The 15,363-nt window shown below is 40.8% G+C and overlaps 1 protein-coding gene across 1 annotated transcript in view; it reads left to right on the top strand.

The window, feature by feature from the left end:
- GLUD1 (glutamate dehydrogenase 1) overlaps positions 1 to 10,584 on the top strand; it is a 53,311-nt gene extending 42,727 nt beyond the window's left edge. Inside the window, exons 6-13 of the mRNA XM_037804525.1 lie at positions 896 to 1,075; positions 1,881 to 2,018; positions 2,208 to 2,345; positions 2,737 to 2,817; positions 3,726 to 3,849; positions 4,656 to 4,747; positions 8,174 to 8,236; positions 9,202 to 10,584. Of these exons, the coding sequence (XP_037660453.1) occupies positions 896 to 1,075; positions 1,881 to 2,018; positions 2,208 to 2,345; positions 2,737 to 2,817; positions 3,726 to 3,849; positions 4,656 to 4,747; positions 8,174 to 8,236; positions 9,202 to 9,321 (936 nt within the window). The 3' untranslated portion in view covers positions 9,322 to 10,584. The remainder of the gene's footprint in view (positions 1 to 895; positions 1,076 to 1,880; positions 2,019 to 2,207; positions 2,346 to 2,736; positions 2,818 to 3,725; positions 3,850 to 4,655; positions 4,748 to 8,173; positions 8,237 to 9,201) is intronic.
- Positions 10,585 to 15,363: the final 4,779 nt, after the last annotated feature.

Raw genomic sequence — 15,363 nt, 5'->3', positions numbered from 1 at the left:
TTCCTTGGAAGAAATGTCCTCCAGAGCCCCTTTCTTCTCTTTTGTGACTCTACTTGTTTCTGAACAATAACACTTGCACATCATTAATTCAAAGCAGTGAGTGGTGAAATCTGCCACCCACCCCTCTGACCCAGTTCTTTTCCCAGGGTTAACTGCTGGTGTTTTGGATCTTGCCCACACACCTTTTTTTTTTTTGAACTGAAATGATAGTATACTAAATATACAAAAAATATAATTACTGGAAGTAGAATTTCTGGATCAATTTTTATTTTTATAGATATTCCAAATCTCCCTTTAACACCTTTATTTTGTTTTGTTTTTAATTTTTTTAATCTACTCTTTTAGATGAACTTTCAAGTATCATCTTTTAAAGTTCTTTTTTAAAAAGGGCATTCTATTGAATTTCTAGATTAAGTTTGGAGAAAGAAAGACAGCTTCACGGCTAAATGCCTCCCACCCGCTCCCCATCTGGGCCTCTGCGTGGCTGACACGCTCAGCTCTGGTGGCAACTAAGACCCTGCCGGTGGGGTGGGAACCTGTGCTTAGGGGGCTTAAATATTTAAATATGAGAAGGAATAATCATTGTAAGCCCAGCCATTTCTACTTTGTGCTGTCATTGTTTGTGCTTACTTTGTGTTAAATTCCCAAACTCCGTTTCTCCTGTTGGAAAATCTAGTCACATTACTGTATATTTTCTGGGAAAAGCAAGTGGAACTTACCCCTCCGTCCCTCCCTGTTGGGAAGTTTACGCAGACCTTAAACACACACACACACAACAAACGAACGTACATTTAGTTGGACGAGAGTTTGCTTTGATGTTAAAAGTCCTTCGTTATGCTCGTTGACCGTGAAGCCTGGACCTGATGCCCCGTTTTCTGGTTTGGCCCCCGTGCAGGACATTAACGCGCACGCGTGCGTCACCGGCAAGCCCATCAGCCAGGGTGGCATCCACGGGCGCATCTCTGCCACCGGCCGCGGGGTTTTCCACGGGATTGAAAACTTCATCAACGAAGCCTCCTACATGAGCATTTTAGGAATGACCCCAGGCTTCGGAGATAAAACCTTCGCTGTTCAGGTAAAATTTTTGTTTAATTCTTAAAGAATAACTGAGATACATACAGTACGTTTTTAATATTTTTAGGTTTGCAGTATTAAAATGTTGGTCATTTTTACTGCCTTAAATTTCAGAGTAGTGGTTTTCAGAGTAATAAATCCTTCATTTTTTGAACCTAGGGATGTTGTAGTGCATAGCTGTTTAATTCAGTGTATCAGTTCAAGATTTTGGTATGATTCCTAGGATAAGAGCTGATTCAGGCATCTCTCAGACACACACAAAACTATCACCAGCTTCCTTGGGTCGATACTGGAACTTGAAATCATATCCAGAAGGTGAGGTCTCTAAGTTAACATAATTTTCTAAGACTCTTATGGGTGTACAGAAAGGTTTGCATAGTGAGCCAAACTTTGAACTTTCAGGAAGACTCGGCTTGGTGGTGGATGCGTTAGCATGCGTTAGGGGAATCTAAGTTAAGTTGATCATTCCTTTGAAGTGGAAGTAATAGTCTTCCAGTTAGTGACCCACCTTTTCACAGTTTAGGACTCCTGGGGGCTGGTGGAGTCGCTGACACTTCATCAGGCCAGAAGCCTGCGCCTCCCCACGTCCTCACAGGACTCCATGCAGATGACAAGGGCTGGGTTCCAGAGTCTAAATGTAGAATTTTATTGTTGAAGAGAAGCCATTTCGTGTACTATATTTTTTCTAGCAAAAGGGTTTCAAGAACCACTTCTAAGATGTAGAATGCAGATTTATATTGGTGAAAATATGACTCCTCTCTACGCTAGGCTTTGAATTTTGTGTCATGTATAACTGTTCTTCACAGGGATTTGGTAATGTGGGCCTGCATTCCATGAGATATTTACATCGCTTTGGCGCTAAATGTATTGCTGTTGGTGAATCTGATGGGAGCATCTGGAATCCAGATGGTATTGACCCAAAGGAACTGGAAGACTTCAAATTGGTATGTTAACTTCAAATTGGTATGTTAATCTAATATCTGAACAGTTTGGCTACCATAAGCCTTCTAAAGTTGTAACAAATCTTACTTAAATCTGTTTCTCTTGCTGATTGTTTTAATTAAAATGCAGCTCAGAGAGTTTCTATGTCATAGGCATGGAATATAAACATTTATTCTGATTTCCAATCTCAGCAACATGGATCAATCCTGGACTTCCCCAAGGCAAAGCGCTATGAAGGGAGCATCTTGGAAGCAGATTGTGACATACTGATCCCTGCTGCCAGCGAGAAGCAGCTGACCAAATCCAACGCACCCAGGGTCAAAGCCAAGGTGAAGGCACTGTCAGGGCAGGCGGGTTTTTATCTGGGGGGTGACATTGGGGTGCATAAAGCGCTCTGATGGAGCTCCTCTCCTTTTAACTGCTTTATTGAGGTGTAATTCTCATTCCATATAATTCACTCACCTGAAGTCTACAGTTCAGTGGCTTTAGCATTCTCACTGAGTTATGTGTCCACCATCACGGGTGTCCCCTTAAACCAGACTTTGAAAAACTAGTCCAAAAAACTGGGGGAAAACAAAGGTGGAAGGTGGTTTTAATACACTTCATAGAGTAAAATAACCTTTTGAATTTAATTTTAACTGGACTACACGCATCTCTTGCCCCCAGGGGATGGGATTTGAGCGTTACTGACATTTCTGTATGTTTGCGGCTCTGTTGCAGATCATTGCTGAAGGTGCCAATGGGCCCACAACTCCAGAAGCTGATAAGATTTTCCTGGAGAGAAACATTTTGGTTATTCCTGTAAGTCATTTATGTTTGTCAGGTTTTGTGTGTAATTGGAATCATAATTGTCTTTTGCAGGGAATTGCAGGGTGGAGACACTGATAGTTTTCCAAACTGTAGTGAGTTCCTCTTGATTTTGGTTTCAAAACGTATAGTAGAAAAAAATACATATATGTGTGTTCTGGAACACAAACATTACCGTATATATATATGGTAGAGGCGTGGCTAGTATGATAAGCCTGTCCTTTCACTCTGACCTGAGCATTTTCTTCCAACTTCGGGCTCTTTCTGGAGTATGTATTTAACCTGCTAAGAATCCAACTATATAAATGTATATTGTGCTAGAAATGCTAATTTTCTATATGATTCCTATCCTAATGCATTTCAAGTGTCCCTTCCTGCTTGATTCAAAGCTAACAGGAACACAGACTCGGGTTTTTCAGTGGGTTAACACTGGGACTAACATCCCAAGGTATCAGTAGGTAGTATAGACTTGTAGTACATTTTGAAGAATCCCATTTGCTGAAAGTACTTAAGTTTAATTTCTGCCCTTGGGTATTGGGAGAGGGAATGCTAATCTTCTGGAGAGATGCCTCCTGGCCAATCGAGTCCAGTGGTTGGTGGGCAGTTTTGTTTGAGAACTTTTCCAATGGAAAAGAGGCACTAACCAAAGTTGATGAAATGTTTTTTGATAAATAAACCAATAAAATGATACATACTTTTTCAAACAGAAAAAAGCCAAGATGGGTGGGGAAGGGGATTTGTGGAATTATTTTAGGAGTGAAATTCCTGATACTATCTAAGGTACATTTTGGAAGTTGGAAGCTTCATCTGCTTTTATGTGGTTATTGAGTTCTTGTTATTGAGGTCTCATTAAGACCTCATCTTCTGATTTCTCTGGCATCTCTCTGTTGCACTTTGCTTAGGATCTCTACTTGAATGCTGGAGGAGTGACAGTGTCTTACTTTGAGTGGCTGAAGAATCTAAATCATGTCAGCTATGGCCGTTTGACCTTCAAATACGAACGGGATTCTAACTACCACTTGCTCAGTAAGTTCTGATGATCTTGTTCTCCAAAAATAATTGTTTGGGGCCAGTTAAAAGGCTGGGAAAAAAAAGCCTACCCTTTAGGGGACTTAATTTTCTTTTTTGTGATCCTAGCAAATTTTGTCTCATAACAGATAATTAAGTCATCTAAAGAGCAGACTATTTCCCAGCCTTTTAACTGTATGATAAGGCTTGAACCAAAAATACACCATTTCTTTATAGGTAGTTTTTATTCTGTGAGGCCATCTTTCCAGAACATAATCTACAAGTTAGTAATATTATAGAGTGCATCATTTTAGACCTGAACTCCACTGTTGCTGCCCCTCCACTTCTATCTCTGATTGCTCTTGGTGACGGCCTATCTAGTGTTGAGAATTTGAGTTTTCTGACGAGAATGTTTGTTTCTCCTTGACTAGAGTAAGCTCCACAGTTGGCAGTAGAATTTCTCATCCAGCTGAAATAAAACCAGGACTTCCAGCCGAGCTGCTTTGCTCAGCCCACCCTGAGAATCTGGTGAAGTGTTCCATCTATTTCCATTTCTTTGGCCTCAGAATTTTCTTTTTAACAGAGCCAAGGAAAACCCTGCTAATGGGTATTAAGGAAACGGAGCAGTGACCTAAATTCACATTTATTTAGGAATTTGGCAAAGTATTGTATTCCTTTTTAACTGAGTTTTAAATGGCTGGGGCTTTCATGTCATTGAAGGCTTCTAAAACTGTGTTAGTTTATGGGTTATGGGTATTATTTGGGATGACTTCTGTCTGATTCTGCTTTGTTTTGTCTTACCTTCATCTCTTGGCTGTTTATAGTGTCTGTTCAAGAGAGTTTGGAAAGAAAATTTGGAAAGCACGGTGGAACGATTCCCGTTGTACCCACAGCAGAGTTCCAAGACAGGATATCGGTGAGTGGTCAAGGGTTGCATTTTATTTACACTCACCGCCTGCTCTGTTCCTACTTGAGCCAGGTCGATCAGTTTGAGTTGAGGGGTGGTAATTGTATGGCGAGGCCACTCCGTGCCTTCCCTTTTGTTAGATTCTAAAAATGGGGACTAATATATAATCAGTGGTGCTTCTGTTTTGGATGTGTTGACAATAGGAGTGACTCTTTAACAAATGACTGACAGTTATTGAAGATTATTATGTATTTTTACTCTTATTTAAGCTTTGAAGAAATAGAATTAGAAAGTAAACATAGATTCAACTATGAAAATTTGAAGCTGCTATAAGGACACAGATAAGACAATTAAAGAAAATTGATTTGAAAAGGTCTTTTATCATACTTAGCTCCTGATGGGATATATATTAATAGCACATACACATTACAGAGAGAACTTCTTTACCAGTAAACAACAGATGACATGAACAATAGTCATAGCAAAGAAACCTGAAAAAAAAATGTTTACTCTCACTGTTAAAGAAACAAATTAAAATGAGGTATTTTTTACTTACCTCACTTTAGCAAAAATTAATTAATGGATTTTATACTCAGTGGGTCTTTGGCGAAACAGTTGCACCTTTATTCTAATGAGCATGCAGATTGAGAGAGCTCTTTGGAAACTAATTTGAAGAATTATTAAATTGTTCCTGCCCTTTGACTCTATAATAATCTCCCATATGGTAATTTATCTTAAGAAAATAATCCAAAAGGAGTGACTTCAGGCATGATGATGTTCCTTGCAATGTATTTGCAGACATTTTTTTAAAATTAGGTTTAACAGCCCCGTGGCAGAGAAATGGCTGAGTGTTCATATATCTTGTTATGAAATAATCTTGGAAAATAATTTAAGTATTGTAACATGGGGAAAGTTGATGTTTTTATTTTGAAGGAGAAAAGATACATTTAGGGAACTGACTGTTGCCCTAAATAAGCCTTGCTTTTCCAGGGCACCGTCTGTGCCCTGGTGCCTCTTCTAGAATGCATGGCCCCACTGGCCGACCCAGGCCCTGCTTAAATATCACCGCGTCTCTGTGGCTCTCTGATAAGTACCCCTCACATGCCAGAATGAGTGTCCCTCACATCTGTTGCCCCAGGATTTCGCACCAAGTTACATTTCAAGCAATGGTAATGCATTGTGATGACCTGCTCTTAGATTGGGTTCCTGCACTCTCTGGTCTCCGTGTTTCCTGGTACATGCTTGGCACATGGCAGTTGCTCAGACTGAAGCCTCGAGAAGGGAGTACAGAGAAGGGAACGTGAGTTACTTAGTTTGGAAGACCGAGCTATGAATGACTTTCTTTCTGTCCTTTTTAAAATAATCTTTTCCCAGTGTATTGGTCTCCCAATTTTCAAATACCTCCAGGGCTCCTAATTTTAGACCTTGGTGCTGTCTCTTAGCTCTTACTAAGTTGCTTATTGCAAGGAGCCTGTAATCAATGTCAGTCGAGAAGTTTTTTTCCAGCCCCTTTCTCTAGTTCCCCCATCCCTGCCATGCTCTGACCCTACCAGGCCCTGCCTCCCTCGATCCTACTGTCTTTTCCCTGTCCCTCATCACCCCCTACTCTCCTTGTTTTTCTCCTTCCCATCTTACAGTCCATGGGCCATCAGTCCAGTCCTTCCCTTGCTTCATCACACCCCTTGTTAACCTCTTGTTAATACCTGGACCCAAGCAAATCCAGCCCTCTCTGTGCCTCTGTCCTGGGCCCTGCTGACTGCTCCAGCCGCACGACTTGCCCCTGTCCCCTTCATCCTCTCGCCCTCCTCAACGATTGGGGCGTATTTTCTCCTTCCTCCCCCTTCCCCCACTCCAACTGGTGACCTGGTCTCTGTTCACAGAGAACGTCCACATCCACTCAGCTCCTGGTGTCCTCGCCCCTTTTCTTGTAAGTCGACACTTCCGGCTTCCCTCTCACCAGATCTTCCATCTGTGGATCGCACAGCCCGTCCTCAGCACCCCCAGGTGCGCTGTCCAGCAGATCTTTCCCTCTCGCCTGCGTCATCCATTTTCCCTCTGCTGGATCATTCCTATCAGTGTTTCAAAGGCTGTTTTAAAAAAATACAAATCTTAATCCCATTTCCTCTTCCAGGTATTGCCATTTTTCTGTTTGCCTTGCAGGAAACCTCCTTAAAAGAGTATATATGCTCTTGTCTCCAGTTCTTATCCCCCTCTTTTGCCCACCACTCCACCAAAACTGCTCTTGGCAAGGGAACCGGAACGTCAGGATTGCCAAGTCCACTGGTCACTCCTCAGTGCTCATCGCTCATCACTCCTAACCGCTTAGCAGCATTTGTCACAATCGATCACTTAGCTTCCAGGACACCACCTCCTCCTGATGTTTTTCCTCCCTCTCCAGCCATTCCTTCTCATTGCCTCTTCATCTCTCCACCACTTCTCTATCTATAATTTCAAATCTCCTGCTCTCTGGTGCCTTGGTTAAGTCTGAGGGCATTATTTTGTTCTCTGCTGTGTCCTTAGTGCCTGGCACAGAGTAGGTACACAGTAAATGTTTGTAGAATTAATGGAACTGCAGTAGTTCTAAGCCTAGTCTGCTTCCTCATTCTGGCTTGATATAACAAAATGAAGTTTAACGCACAAATGTTTCCTGATGATTACAAATGCTATAGAAATATGCTTTCTTAAATGAATATAGCATGAATTGGTTGACGTTCATTATATATCCCCCAATGTTAAAATTTGATGTTCACTATATATCCCCCAATGTTAAAATTGAAACTCTTAAAAGATTTCAGTGATGTTTGTTAGTGGCCTGCTTCACGTTTTTACCTGGCAGGCGAGAGCATGTGTTTTACAGATCTGTGGCATTAAGTAAGGGCGTTGGTGATGGCTAATTGTCCTTAAATTGTGTTATGCTTTCCAAGAAACAAAATAGGTAATTAGAGGAAGCTTTCAGAAAAAATGGACCCATAGTCAGTGATTGTTGGCATCGGAAAGAAAAACTGACTTAGGGGTTGGGCCCCAGGTATAGCCAGCTCTAGAAATAGCTGACTGTAGCCTTGGCCTTCTTCTCTGGTCCTCAGTTTCCTCATTGGTAAAAGTAAAGGTTGATTTAAATCAGGGAGGGGAGGGATTAAATAACTGCTACGATCCACCCAGCTTTATAACACTCCACGGGATTCTGCCCCAGAGCTGCTCATGTGAACAGAGCCACATGTTGCCTGGGTTCCTGTGTCTCCAGTGGGAAAGGGTTGCTAATCTCCCTACTTGCCCTCATGCTTTTCTGTGTTCATTTTGTTAAAATAGGCATCAAGATGCTGTATAGATAGTAAATATTGTTCTATATCTTACTAAAAGCCAAAAACTATTCATTCTGGCTGCACATTGACTAAAGAACTTGCAGATTTGTTAAACTTGTGTTCTTTCCCCTAACAGGGCGCATCTGAGAAAGACATCGTGCACTCTGGCTTAGCGTATACCATGGAGCGTTCTGCCAGGGTAAGTGTGCAGATGCTGTTTGCATTTCTGCTAATTCCATGAAGTATAACTCACCCGTGTTATCTCAGCTGCCAGACTGTGTGTGGTGACAGAAAATACCAATCTGTTTAAATGTTCCTCAGTTGTGTTAGCAAAACGCCTGCTTCTCCAGTCTTCAGTGATGAGGCAGACTGCTTTCTCTTTGGGCCTGCAGGAGTAAACGACGTCCCACGTTAGGAGGGGGTGCTGTTTGGCAGTTACCAAGTATCGAGGCATCAGGCAAACTGGACTCCAGCTCAGTGTGTCACTACATTATAGCTAAAGAAAGCTTCTATGTAAGAGAATCTGGTGTAAGATTTTTTGAGGTGTGGCCCCCATGTCAAAGTCTTAAATACAATTTGAGTCTACTTATCCTAATTTCTTTCTGAGTTCAGATTATAGCCACTTGGATTTAAACTCAAAAAGAGCACAAATAGATATGGTGGTGAAGAAGTTGGTGGTCCTAGGGGATTTTTTTTTTTACTTGAATTATTTTTAATTTAGATAATTTAATTTGCTTAATTATATTGAGACATAATTCACATAACCTAAAATGCAGCCATTAAAAAGATACAATTTTGTGCAGCTGTCACCACTGTCTTAATTCCAGAACCTTTTCATCACCCCAGTCTTAGTTTTGTTGAATCATTACCAAGTATATCAAGTGAACATGCTCTGGGTAACAGGATATCTAAAGAGCATAGGGATCACTCACATGCCATATTGTAAGAGTCAATTCTTACTGCTGCCTCAACAGGCAGAGTTCATACTGATTCCAGAGGGTTGGTACTTCCTGACTCGAGTTTGAGTAGTTTGTCTTTTGGCCTCCCACGTCCTGCCATTGAAGTGGTGACAGAGTAACTAGTACTAAGCTTATGTGTGCGTCATGCATTCATTGCCCACCTGTTGAGTTGTCTCGTCTTGACCTGTTTTCCCCTTCATTTCAGCAAATCATGCGTACGGCCATGAAGTATAACCTGGGGTTGGACCTGAGAACGGCCGCCTACGTCAATGCCATTGAGAAAGTCTTCAAGGTGTACAATGAAGCTGGGGTGACCTTCACATAGATCATGGCCGACTTCACCACCCTCTTCACCTGTAACTTCTGCAAACCTATCACAAGTTTACATGTAGCCACAGAAATCTCGCTCTCTCATGACCTCTTAGGTAATGGACACCATTCTCAACAAGTCAGTCCAAATCAGCCCCATAAGAAGAAAGCAGTGAAGGGCTGGGGATCATGTACCCAGCTGGTCAGTTTGAAAGTAGGGCCATTTGAGTATTTTGCCTTTAAATAAAAAGTCTCTTCCATCTGGCTATGCCACCTGGCCCCATAGCTGCCTCCCAATACATTAATTACCTGTTTTTCGGGGTCAGCACCTGTTGTCCAAGAGCAGCCCATTGCTTGCATCCTTCTGCTCTGGCCATATCTGGGACATGCTATAACTTGGATACATTGAAGAAGTGGTGTGTGGCATTTTCAGAAGGTGGCATGGTCCTAAAATGAGTTATTAGTATTTCACATCAGTAGAATAACTCAACTTTACAGTTTGCAAACAACAATAAAAGCTGTTTCTCTTCATGCATTTTATTCTTTTAGAATAAAATAAGTACATGCTGCTGTAATAAAATTGCCTTTAACCACTTAATAAGCCTAACCTTGACTCAAGCAGTCAATGCCTAGAAACAGAAATGAAAAAAGTTAGTATTTTTGTAACATAAAACAGTATCATTTGTAGCTTATCAATTGTGTATTGTTGTCCAACAAAAATTAAAAGCCAGATGGGGAATTAAGTTATCTTCATAACTGCAGATGATGGAGGCTATTTTTGTTAAGACTGTCTGAATTTGCTAAATGTAATTATGACACATGGTCCAAAGAATGCAGCACCGTCCTTATCATGTTAATTAATTTTTCTTTTCTTTTTAAGACCTTTTGTCTTGACTAATTGAATAATAATTCAAGTAGAGTGAGCCAGGGGAAAAAAAACACTTGGTCTGCCTGTCTGGAGATGGGCTGGCAGGTCTGACATTGCCAACGGCCCCACCTCCACCGACCTTCCATCCTTCTTTCTGGAGGCCTCCCATTCTGCACACAAGCTTCATTAACAGTGGGCTGGAAACAACCTTGGATCAAGTGTTTTGTTTGGGATTTATTTGGCCAGGGCCTTTTGAAAAGTAGTGTCCCAATGAAGTACTAGATATTTATGTAATGAATGAGCTTTTTTTTTTATTAACAATAATATCCTTTCAGAAATTTGTAACTACTTTGTAACTGCATGACATAACCTGGTGATAAAAGCAGTTATTAAAAGTCTACCTTTTCCAAAGCTTATGTTTCTTTTTCTGTGTTTTTATATCTGATAGAATCTCTTTTAGTGGATGATGAAACTACAGTTGGGTTTCTGAACATTTTCAATAGCTGTCTACATACCACTTCTTTCTACCATGTTGTGAGCTGCTTTCAAGTGGCCCAAATTTTATTCTTGAATTCCTTTTTGTTTCATTTTACTAATCAATATTAAAGCTATTCTGGAGGAAGAGGCTCCAGTGCTTGAAGCTGACATACTAAAGTAATTCATAATTCCTTTTTTATGAAGGGAGATTTCTTGGTTTGGTTTTTGGTTTTGGTGATTAGCCACAGAATGTTACCACTATTTAAGACAATACCAACTGCATGCAGCAGAACTAGGTTGTAGATCTAATTCCACCAGTGCCTTTGTTTTGTCACAGTTCTGTCTGCACAGTTGCGAGCACCATGGCACACCTTCAACCCACTGCTGAAGGGGGTGGTGTCTGCCCACATTTGAGGTGCAGCACTAAAATGCGTTGGAGGGAAAGTCATAGAAAACAAGTTTCCAATTGTTAGGGACAACACTGAGTGGGGCAGGAGAGTCAGAGCATAGAAAATTGGGTAATAAGTCTTGGTCTGCAGCAAACCCATAGGGAGTATTCATAGTGATTTTTTGAAAGACTAGACATAACAATGAAGGATGTTACTGGTACTAATAAAAAACTGGAGGGGAGGAGTTAAAAGCTTGGGTGTTTTTTTTTTTTTTTTTTTTTTTGGTTGGTTGGTTTTTTTAGCAGTGCTTTTGAAAGCAACTCAATTGCTTAGATGGGTGATTTGCTTTCTAAAAAGCCTGGCATCTTGGGTCCCGCCCCGACCAGTGGCAGAGGGAGATGCTCTCAGTGTTGCTCCCCCACCCCACAGCAGCTTTACACAACAAACAAGAACTGGCAGAAACATCTTTTTCAAAGCTCCAGAAAACAGAGGGTTGCTGTAATAGGGCAAGCATTGAGTCAAGAACATGGCAACTTAAAACGGTAGCGCTTCATGCCCTAGCTGGTCGTCCCCAATCCCCACGCCATCCCCACATGGAACTGGCTCATGCTCCCAGTGTGAGTCTCTGGTCCCAGTTCTGGAAAAAGCAGAGTAACCTTTGTGATTAAATTAGAGTGCATGTATATCTGTGCCCATCTTCTCGTGGCAGCTTGAAGGAAGGACTGAAGGACACATTTTGTAGGCTCACCATTCCGGACCTTACCCCACACCTAGAAGTGGCTCACAGAACTCTCCTGTGAGATGCTGTAGGAGATTATTCAAGTGCCAGCTGGGGGGATTATGAGGAAACCCTGTCTAACAGGAGAAAGGGGACATTCTTGTCTACATAAACGAATTCCTAGAGCCATGCACACATGCCCAGGGCAAGACAATGCATAGAAAAGACTGCTTTTGCTTTAGACTAGTCTCTAAAACATTCCTAGGACAGCTAAGCTCTTGCATACTGACATTAAAAAGGAAGAAAGATCTCTAGGCAGTAACCTAATCTCACACCTGGAGGAACAAGAAAAAGAAGAGTAAACCAAACCCAAACTGAGCAGAAGGAGTGAAATAAAGACTGGCACAGAGTTAAATGAAATAGAGAAGAGAAAAACAATAGGCTCAACAAATCTAGAAGTTCTTTGAAAAGATCAGTAAAATTGAAAACTTTAACTAGACTGGCAGAGGTCAAGGGGATAGAACCACCAACCATACAGAAATAAAGAGAGTTATAAGAAAATAGTGTGAACAAACTGTACGCCAGCAAATTAGACAACCTACATGAAATGGACGAATTCCTAGAAACACAATTGACCTAAAGTGACAAAGAAATAGACATCAACACACCAATAATAAGTAAGGAGATTGAATCAGTAATCAAAAACTTGCCAACAAAGAAAAGTCCAGGACAAGATGATTTCACAAGTTAATTTTACCAAACATTAAAAGAATTAACACCAATCCTTCTCAAATTCTTCAAAAATATCGGCGAGAAGACGTCCTAATTCATCCTGTGAGTTAAGCATCACCATTCTATGAGGCCTGATAGATCATAAGAAAATTACAGACCAATATCCCTTATGAATATACAGGCACACCTGGGAGATATGTTCCTGTTCCAGACCACCACAATAAAGCAAATATCAAAATCAAGTCACACGAATTTTTTGGTTTCCTAGTGCATATAAAAGTTACGTTTACACTCTATAGTCTATTAAGTGTGCAATAGCATTATGTCTAAAAAAACAATATACATACCTTAATTTAAAAATACTATTTAAAAATGCTAACCATCATCTGAACCTTCAGCGAGTCATAATCTTTTTGCTGGTGGAGGTCCTTGCCTCGATGATGGCTGCTGATTGATCAGGGTGGTGGTTACCGAAGGTTGGGGTGTCTGTAGCAATTTCTTAAAATAAGACAGCAATGAAGTTTGCCACATTTATTAACTCTTCCTCACACGAAAGATTTCTCTGTAGCATGTAATGCTGTGTGATAGAATTTTACCCACAGTAGAATGTCTTTCAAAATTGAAATCAATCTTCTCAAACCCTGCCACTACTTTATGAACTAGGTTTATGTTATATTCCAAATCCTTTGTTGTCTTTTCAACAGTGTTCACAGCATCTTCACCAGGAGTAGTTTCCATCTCAAGAAACCACTTTCTTTGCTCATCCATAAGAAGCGACTCCTCATCCGTTCCAAATTTTTCATGAGATTGCAGTAATTCAGTAATTCAGATTCCACTTCTAATTTTAGTTCTCTTGCCATTTCAACCACATCTGCAGTTACTTTCTCTGCTGAAGCCCTGAACCCCTCAAAGTCATCCATGAGGTTGGAATCAACTTCTTCCAAACTCCCGTTCATGTTGATTATTTTGGCCTCCTCCCATGAATCACAAATGTTCAAAGTCATCTAAAATGGTGAATCCCTTCCAGAAGGATTTCAATTGACTTTGCCCAGATCTATCAGATGAATCACTATGGCAGCCACAGGCTTACAAAACATATTTCTTAATAAGACTTGAAAGTTGAAATCACTCCTTAATCCATGGGTTGCAGAATTGATATTGTGTTAGCAAGCATGAAAACAACTTTCATCTCATCGTACATCTCCAGCAGAGCTCTCTGGTGCATTGCCAATGAGCAATAATACTTTAAAAGAAATCTGAGTAGTTCTCAACAGTGGGCTTAAAATAATAAACCATGTTGTAAACAAATGTGTCATCTAGGCTTTGTTGTTCCATTTGTAGAACACAGGCAGGGAAGATTTATAATTCTTTCAGAATGGTAAATGAATATTGGCTTCAACTCTAAGTCACCAGCTGCATTAGCCCCAACAAGAGTCAGCCTGTGCTTTGAAGCTTTGAAGCCAGACACTGATTTCTCTCTAGCCATGAAAATCCTGGATGACATCTTCTTCCAATAGAAGGCTGTTTCGTCTACAGTGAAAATCTGTTGTGTGATGTGGCCACCTTCATCAATGATCTTAGCTAGATTTTCTGGATAACACTACAGCTTCTACATCAGCACTGGCTGCTTCACCTTGCACTTTTGTGTGATGGAGACATCTTATTTCCAACCTTTGCTAGCTTCAAACTCCTTTGCAGCTTCCTCACCTCTCTCAGCCCTTATAGAATTGAAGAGAGTTGGGGCCTCACTCTGGATTAGGGAACGTTGTGGCTGGTTTGATCTTCTATCCAGACCACCAAAACTTACTCCATATCAGCAATAAGGTTATTTTGCTTTCTTATCATTCATGTGTTCACTGGAGTTAACACTTTTAATTTCCTTCAAGAACTTTTCCTTTGGTTTCACAACTTGGCTAACTGGCGCAAGAGGCCTAGCTTTTGGCCAATCTCAGCTTTCTACATGCCTTCCTCACTAAGCTTAATGTTTCTCACTTTTGATTTAAAGTGAGAGGTGTGTGTGGTGTGTGCATACAATGGAATATTGAGATAACTGCGAGAAGAAAAGAAGCTGTGTGACACGCAATGAGGTGAATGGATCCTGTAGACAGCATTTTGAGTGAACTACGCCAGAAACAAAGGCAAACACTATAATGCCTCACCAATATGGACTAACTACAATGTGTAAATGCAAAACTGAACCTTAGAGCACACTTATCAGGGGAACGCTTATTGTAACAGTCCCTAGATTGTAAGCTCTTACAGCAGTCACATCTATTCCTGAGTTGTAATGGCTGTCTCCAGATTCTGAGATGTTGATCGCTTTGTGTATAATCCGATTGGTCTCTGGAACTTTGGGTATCTGTGTGACACCTGAAACTCGAGCTAGAGCTCGGCCGATATGAATGTCAGTATTACCTCATACAGCAACTGTTAAAAAAAAGCTGAAAAAGAGCCCAGACTTCAACTAAAGATAGGAAGTAGATATGGTTAGGACTAGGGCAAATCAGGCCAAAGGCTAAAGAACAATACTGATTGTATTTTAAAACTTCAACTTCCATATGAGGCCAAGGGAAGAAATGTTTATTTGGTGCAGGATCTATATTTTTCTGTAGTACACTAAATAATTTAACTTGTACAGTCAATTTATTTAAACAGCACAATTACATGAAACTTTGAATAGTAAGTGAGATCTGATAGGTTTGTACAAGTTAGTGTGAAACAGCAATACATCCCAAAGTAATTTGAGCAGAGAATAAAAATATATATGCAGGGCCCCTCTGAGGAGCTGGGGGAAAATGCAGAGGTGTTGGGCTTCCTCACCTGGATTGTTGCTGGTGTTCTCACAAACGTTGAGGACTGACGGTTTGGTGTACA

This window comes from Choloepus didactylus, chromosome 15 (assembly GCF_015220235.1).
Source record: "Choloepus didactylus isolate mChoDid1 chromosome 15, mChoDid1.pri, whole genome shotgun sequence".
NCBI lineage: Eukaryota > Metazoa > Chordata > Mammalia > Pilosa > Megalonychidae > Choloepus > Choloepus didactylus.
The sequence above is the reverse complement of the archived record's forward strand: the minus strand, read 5'-3'. Positions and strand labels throughout refer to the sequence as shown.